The sequence below is a fragment of the Poecilia reticulata genome, chromosome 2 (genome assembly GCF_904066995.2).
Source record: "Poecilia reticulata chromosome 2, P_reticulata-male-v2, whole genome shotgun sequence".
In the NCBI taxonomy this organism is placed as follows: Eukaryota; Metazoa; Chordata; class Actinopteri; order Cyprinodontiformes; family Poeciliidae; genus Poecilia; species Poecilia reticulata.
The window spans coordinates 43026589-43034543 of NC_088831.1; the positions used below are offsets into that span (position 1 = coordinate 43026589).

Genomic DNA, 7955 nt, shown 5'->3' on the forward strand with positions numbered 1-7955 from the left:
ATGTTGGCTGCAAAAGCGTCGCTGATTTTTTGCAATTAATTTGATATTTATGTTTCTTTTTCTGTTGCCAGACACTAAATTAACACATTCTCATTAAAATTGCATTTTGTTTTTGTCTGTTTTAAGATTTCTCTGACAGCCTCACATGGAAGAAATGCCGGCCTGGTTTGTTGGCACTGACTCCATTTTTTTATTTATTTATATGCATTTGAGATGCATTTTCTCTGATAAATAATTTCTGCCCTTTAATTTTTCTTTTAAAAATCTAACTTTTCTCAAAATAAAGACTACTTTTATTGTTTTACAGGTAAAAAAAGAAAGGAAGGAAAGAAAGAAAGAAAGAAAGAAAGAAAGAAAGAAAGAAAGAAAGAGAGAAAGAGAGAAAGAAAGAAAGAAAGAAAGAAAGAAAGAAAGAAAGAAAGAAAGAAAGAAAGAAAGAAAGAAAGAAAGAAAGAAAGAAAGAAATCCTGAATGTTCATTACTTTCAAAAAAGAGTTTTTAGAAGTACTTTGTGACATATTTGGTACTTATTTGAATATAAAAGTATAAAAACTAAAAATGGAGCTGAAAAACGAGACATTCAGAAAATAAAACCTTTTGGGTTCACGTGTTGTTTTACATGTTGAATATTTTCATTTGAATTAGTCTTAAAATAGGAGTAAATTAAAGTCTTAACATGAGCAAAGTGTGTGAAATCTCCAGTCAGGGATCAAAATTTTGAGGTAAAATCTGAAAAACGGCTCAGAACTTTAACTCTAATTATGTAAAATATAATAAAATTCCATTTCAGTCCAAATTTCCATTCATGACGTGTTTAAACCTGGAATGGTTTTCATGCTGTAAAGCTTCGTTTTAAAGATCTGGGCGGTTATGCCAAAATATTTTCATTTATGGGGATTTTTTAATGCTTTTGTAGGAACAATGTAAACACTGTGGTATCACAGCAACAAGTTATTAGAGATAAAGTCACATGTTTGATTATTTGACTGTCAAACACTAAGGGAGGAGAAGGAACTTAGAAAAAGATCTGCTGAATAATGATTTTACTTTTGGTCGCTTTAAGTATCAAAAAAAACATTTTTCTCTTATTCCATTTTACAAGACAAACAAACCAAATCCCAAATCTCTGAGTAGAAAATCCAAAAATACCTCAAGCTGAGTCTGCTCTTTATAATTTGATGGACTTTCAACTTTTTTCTCACCGAATCTTGTAAAAACAAACGTAAATCATTTCTACGTATGAAAATATCTTGATTGCCCAACACACCCACTGTAAAAAGCATAATATTAAAATAAAAGCATAACATTAAGCTGGATGAGGTAACTTTCTATTAAATGTGCAAACACATCCTATTCCTTACAGAGGCATATTACATCAATTGTAGATTAAAAAAAAACAAAAAAGACGAGTACATGTCTGCCAAAAAGACATTTTTAAAATAATCTCAGAAATTTTCTAGGAAGAAAAACTTGGAATTTATTCAAAGTAAAAAAATAAATTATACTTTTTGAAATTTTCTGAGTTTCAAAAGTCAAAAATGATCAACACTGAACTCAGGAATTTCAACTTATTTCCAGAACATTTCTGAGATTAACTTTTAAATTCCCTAATCCTGCCTCAGTTTGGCAATCAAATACATCCACATGCAAACTGAGCGCTAATAATCTAATACTTCTGACATTTTTAGCAAATTTTCAACTTTTCAAATTGAGAAATTTCCACGTTTTTCTAAAAGAAAATTCTCACATTAATCTCCACATTTCTCAGGTGTTTTTTGTTAAATATTTCTGAGAATAATCTCAAATTTTGAGGGGTTCTTTCTGTCAAATTTTCTACTTTTCAAACTCAGAAATCTCCTCCTTGTTTGTAGAAAATTTCTGTAATTAATCTAAAAATTTCAGGAGTTTTTCTGGCAGAAATGTACTCCTCTTTTTAATCTGCAGTGGCCCTAATCTGCCATTATAATCCCTTGTGGTTAAAATGTGCAAAGCATCTCTGCTTTCAGCTGAGGATGATGATGCTGCAGCAAAGCTGCCCAATAAAGTTTTAATTACCCCGAGGCAATAAAAGGTTGCAGGCAGAGCAATCACATTCCATGTTTCAGGTGGATTTCTTTTTATATGTGCCATCCTCTGAACACTGACCCCATAAAACTTTAGGTATTGGTTAATTTTTTATCTTTTCTTCCTTGGTTATCCCTCCCAGCTTTATTTCTCTGCGCTGTGGGGCATAAAAAGCAGAGAAGAGGCGTCTTCCCCTCACTTTCACCATTTTCCTCTGGGATCTAACCGCCGCGTCATCCACCATGGCATCGCTCACCTGCGATGCTCTGGCCACGGTCTGCTCCGGGTCGGACTGCCTCGTGCCTCCCAGCAACTTCAACGCCATCCTGGGTGTGGTGCTGAGCACGGTGCTCACGGTGATGCTGGCGCTGGTCATGTTCTCCATGGGCTGCACCGTGGACGCCTCCAAGCTGTGGCACCACGTCAGGCGGCCCTGGGGCATCTTCATCGGCTTCCTCTGCCAGTTCGGCATCATGCCCTTCACGGCTTTTGCGCTGTCTTTGGCTTTCGGGGTGCTTCCGGTGCAGGCCATCGTCATCATCGTCATGGGCTGCTGTCCGGGAGGCTCCAGCTCCAACATCATCTGCTACTGGCTGGACGGAGACATGGACCTGAGGTGAGACGGGGCTGGACACGTCCCACATTACTTTGGTTTCAAGTTATTAGTAGACTAAATTAGTATTGCCAGAGTTGGTCACAGTAACTTTTTTTGAAAAAATGCTCTTTTACTTGATTAATTTTCTGGGTTTTCTGGCCACTAAATGAAAAATAAACATGTTTTAACCAAAAATCCACTACAGACTCCACCTGCAGTTTCTGTTAAAGTTTTTTATAGAAAGAAACTGATTTGGAAACATTTTATTTTACCTGAGTTTCTCATTTGTTTTTTCTTATTTGAATAATTGTCATTTTTTTCCTTAAAATACCAAACTTTCTACTTAACTTTATATTTTGCTCCATCCGACGGTGTTCTTTTTAAATACTAAATTATTGATAATTTGATCAGTTACTAAGTAGTTTAGTAGACTTTTTATCAAATACTTTTTCACTCTAGAGTAATTTCTTGGACGACTACTTTTTACTTTAGCAACAAGGCAGTTTAAAGTGCTTTACATCATAAAAACACAAGTCAGCAATAGACAAAACCAAACATTACATCCTGTCAATTCTGCTATCATTACACATCAAATATGTTGGTCAATGTTTAATTTATTATGGTTTAAAAGCAACAGATAAATGTTAACGATTGGGTACATTTTAAAACTTCCTCACAGTCCTCCAGGAACCAATCGTTTCTCAACATTTAAAAAAAAAAGTTTATATATTTGTTACACTAGGTTACAGTTTATAATAAGACAGATATTCTATCAAAAGATTTATGTTCTCCACTTTCTCTGTGAGCTACTTTTGTCCTCTAAAGAGATTATCATTCCCGAGTCTTCCTGGTCAAAAACAACCAATCAGAGCCAAGAGGCGGGTCTTAGCGCTGTCGATCAAGCTCGTGTACTCCTAAATGTGCTAATGGTAGAAAAGCAACTTACAGTTAGAGGAGAACTGTTTTTGGCTATGCTAACTAGCCTTAGCATTCCGAACTGGTATTGCGCTAAAGCTCTGATTGGTTGTTTCTAGTTGGCTCAATTTTTTTTTCACAGATTATCTGTCTCATACTTTTCTGTCATGATGACATGGTGGCAGTTTCAACAAATATGTAAAAGAAATAAAAACAACTTCTAAAACAAACCTCAGCTTTGAGTACACACATTTTAGAAACTATTTCTACTGGCAGATTATTTCACCTTCAACACGGGCAAAATGTAACTTCCTGAAATGTTATTAGAATTAGTTCCACTTCAAATATAAGAAGATATTTGCACAATAAGCTAGACAAAAATACTTTGTAAAATTTAGCATTTTTATTTAAATATATTCTCATTTCCTGTGCAGTTTTATAGGTTCACTGAAAAAAGAAAACAGGTGATCCAATTTTTTTTTTTTAAAGCAAGATTGACAAATATATTTTGATTACATGAAACAAATAAACTACATTTTTTTAAAGTTGGAACTTGATTCTATTTTTTCAGTGTATATATATTTTTTCAAATAATCTGTGTTTTTAGACCCTTTGACCATAAATCTTAATATTACGTTTGGGTTGAGGTTGGACCAGTGGTCAAAAAGTGGTTATTCACTACATGCGACACATGGGGGCGCCATGGTAGAGAGGGCGCCAAAAAACGATGCTGGAATAATTATTTCTGGTTTGCGTTTTCTGTATTCTGTGAACCTCAGAAAGTACTTGGATGTGTTCCTGGTTGGAAGCTTGCTTCTGTTTTTTGACTTCAGCCCTTCACTGTGGACAAAAATCGATTTGTCTAATCGATTTTTGTCTAATCGAGACAAAAATCATCAGTTTAATATTTGCTCCTTAGTTCTTCAGTGCCAACATGAGTGAAGTCTAGAACTTTTTCGCCTCGGTTCGTTCTCTCATTGTGTCCGGTGTTGTAAATCTAAACGTGATCTCCACCTCCACAGTATCAGCATGACGACCTGCTCCTCCATCTTGGCTTTGGGCATGATGCCGCTCTGCCTGTTCGTTTACACCAGCGTCTGGACTTCCAGTGACACCATAAAGATCCCCTTCGACAGCATCGGTGCGCTCATGGGTCTTACTCACATTCTGAATGTTGTTCTCTGTTTCTGACATTTTATCTGTGTTTCCTCAGGAATCACACTCGCAGCCCTTCTCATACCCATTGCAGTTGGGATTCTTGTGAAAAGCAAGTGGCCTCTGGTTGCGAAAAAGATCCTGAAGGTGGGAATGTTTCAGATTTCCTCTCTGATGATCTATTTGGAAATTCCTGGACAGATTTGGTGAATTTTTCCGGTGGCGGTTTTCAACAGGTGGGTTCCATCGCCGGCTTTGCTCTCATCATCATCATTGCCGTGGTTGGAGGCGTCCTCTACCAGTCGTCCTGGGTCATTGCTCCCTCCTTGTGGATAATTGGAACCATCTACCCCTTCATTGGGTTTTTTCTTGGTTTCCTGTTGGCCCGGTTCGTGGGTCAGCCCTGGTACAGGTGAGCGAGAAAGGGAACTACTCGTGTTTAACCCAGTAATGACAGGTTTGATGTTTTTCAGGTTGCTCATTGTTTATTCTTTTTTTCAGATGTCGAACGATTGCGCTTGAAACTGGTTTCCAGAACTCCCAGTTGTGCAGCACCATCGTCCAGTTGTCTTTCACCCCTGCAGAGCTGGAGGTCATGTTTGCGTTCCCTCTCATCTACAGCATCTTCCAGCTGGCTGCGGCCGTTTTAGCTGTGGGCGGTAAGAGTTTCACAGCGAAACTGGCTTGAAATCAGGCTGAAAAGTCACAGATTTCATCGGAAAAAATCTGAAATTTTGACATTAATCTCAGAAATTTTCTAGAAAAAAAAATACATGAACATTTTTGAATTTCAAAAGTCAAACATTTCTGAGTTTTCTCTGTCATTTTTTTTTTACTTCCCATGCTGGAAATTTCCAAAAGGCAAAGATTTCTGTGCTTGCTCCTAAAAAACTTCTGAGATTAATGTCAAAATGTATGAGTTTTTTTCTAGCCATTTTTTTCAGAAATTTTTAATCTCAGAAATTCTGCAATGTTCATGAATTATTTCTAGAAAATTTTAGATTAATGTAACAAATTCTTAATGTTTTCCTTCAAATGTTAGATTTTTCTAAAAGTCAAAAATTTTCTCGGAGAAGCTCAGAAACGTTTAAGTGAAACATGCAGTTTGCCAAATAGAAACACAAAGAGCCGTAATTAAACTAAAACAATGCAAAAACGATGGATTATGCATTTAAGAGGAAAAACCCTTCATCTGTAAATATTTTCAACCCAGAACTCAAGTGGCAGTTTTAGCTTCATCAAGCTTAAATACTGTAAAAACACAAAAACCAATACAGTTTTTTTTATTAAATAATTTATCAGATCAGCTCTACGTTGTATTGATGGTAAATCAAAGAGAGGGTTTATCTATCTGCAGATGCATCATTTGCTACAAATGCTACATTTTAGCATTTTAGGGAATATATATTTTTTATTTTTTTATTTTTACCTAAAAAGTAAATTCAGTTATTTGTATATTTGTATTTTTATGTGTTTCAAATAATGTATAAAATAATCTTAAACAGTTAAATAAAAAATATGCGCATTGTGCCTTTTTTTTTCCAGATTACTTGATTAATCGTTAGAAAAGTTTGATTAATCATCAGAATAGATTAATCGTTTACTAAAATAGTCACTAGCTGCAGTCCTATAGCTTGAAGTAAATATTTACCGTGCAGATTAGCTTCTTACTGTTCGTGCTTCCCTCCGCAGCCTACCAAGGGTACAAGAGGGTTTGTGGAAAAGGTGACGGCGCAGACGATGAGGCCAGATCAGTAGACGACTTGCCTAAAAACACCAAGAACAGCTACGATCTGGACAACAAAGCCTTCGATTCCAGCGAAATGAATGGCACCTTCTCCATAAAGCACTGAGACTCCAACACACTGCAGAAAACTGTAGACCTCCTGAAGACCATCACTGAACTGTGGACACACTCCGCCCCCTAAAGGTTGAAATGTGTAATGCAAAGGAAAAATGCAACAGTTGGACGGTGCGTGGCGCCCCTGACTGACCCATTCTGTGTTTGAGCTTAATATTCTGCTTCATTTTTAATTTATTCATGTAGATATTTAAAAACAGTGCCAGCTCCACTGCAAAACCTACATTTTACCAAGTATTTTATAGTGCAAATACATTAGTACTCTTGAAATAAGACAAAACTGATCTATAAGTAACTTTTAAGCAAGAGATAGGAGCATGTTTTGGAAATAAATAAAAAGTAATTCCTTAGTATTAATGAAAAAAGTACTAGTTTCACTTAATTTTAATCAATATTAAGGAATTATTTACTTAAAACAAACATATATCTTGCCGAAAAGTTACTTGTAAGTTGGTTTTGTGTACTGAGGTGTTTGAACTAAACTGGACAAAAACACTTGGGGAAATTTTGTTTTTTGCTTTGGAATTTTCTATTTTATAGTTCAGTAGCTAAATATTCAGAGAAGATTTATCCTGATGTTTAGGAACTTAATAGGACTTGCAGAATGATCTGAAATGACGGAATAGAGTCACTAAGGGGAACAGCTGTCAAAGTTAAAGTTAATCATAAGCTCGATTTCAGGTTTTTATTTAGTCAGAATTCATATATTTGAACTTCTGAAAACTTCATGTAAGTTTTTCCAGCAAATTATGCAGTTATTATTTGTCTCATCTGCTCTGATCCAACTCTCTGTTCAGATTTTCTACTTCTTTAACACTTTACTGCAACGAATATGTATTATTAAACTCAAACTGGTGTATAGAAATAAAATGCTTGTATAAAATGTAGTTTATCAATTGTTTGCTCAGATAAGTTGTGAATTTGTTGTCATAAAAACGTATTTCTGCTGCAATGCTCCTGTTTTGATATGAATGTAAGTACTTTCTAAGATCTTAATAAAAGTCTTTATCTAAATATTGATAAACTGTGATAAGATATTGTCCTTTACAGGCAGAATTATTTCAAAATCTGTGATCGAAAGTTGATGTTTGGACATCAAATGCAACAAATATTTACTTTTTATTTTTAAGAGCATTTAGATTTGTACATTAACTAAACAAAAAATATAAAAATTTGTTTACCGCACCCTTCAGAATTGAAAAAGATATGCAACAAGACTTTTGTTGTGTGTGTATATATATATATATAAAAAAAAATTCCCTTCTCACCCTCCTCGGGTGGTCTGTTTCATCCTTTGAGCTCGGGTCCTCTACCAGAGGCCTGGGAGCTTGAGGGTTCTGCGCAGTATCTTGGCTGTGCCTAGAA

The 7955-nt window shown here is 35.4% G+C and overlaps 1 protein-coding gene across 1 annotated transcript; it reads left to right on the forward strand.

The window, feature by feature from the left end:
* Window positions 1–373: 373 nt before the first annotated feature.
* slc10a2 (solute carrier family 10 member 2) lies at window positions 374–7608 on the forward strand. The gene is made up of 6 exons (XM_008404159.3): window positions 374–2680; window positions 4597–4715; window positions 4788–4876; window positions 4966–5141; window positions 5231–5388; window positions 6422–7608. The coding sequence occupies exons 1-6, from the start codon at window positions 2307–2309 to the stop codon at window positions 6580–6582; spliced, it is 1077 nt and encodes a 358-aa protein (XP_008402381.1). The 5' UTR covers window positions 374–2306; the 3' UTR covers window positions 6583–7608.
* Window positions 7609–7955: the final 347 nt, after the last annotated feature.

Excerpts from the sequence above, each read along its gene's own strand:
- slc10a2 (XM_008404159.3), top strand. The coding sequence starts at position 2,307 with ATGGCATCGCTCACCTGCGATGCTCTGGCCACGGTCTGCTCCGGGTCG. Across the intron at positions 2,681-4,596 it reads GACGGAGACATGGACCTGAG|TATCAGCATGACGACCTGCT; the intron begins GTGAGACGGGGC and ends CCACCTCCACAG. Across the intron at positions 5,389-6,421 it reads GGCCGTTTTAGCTGTGGGCG|CCTACCAAGGGTACAAGAGG; the intron begins GTAAGAGTTTCA and ends TTCCCTCCGCAG.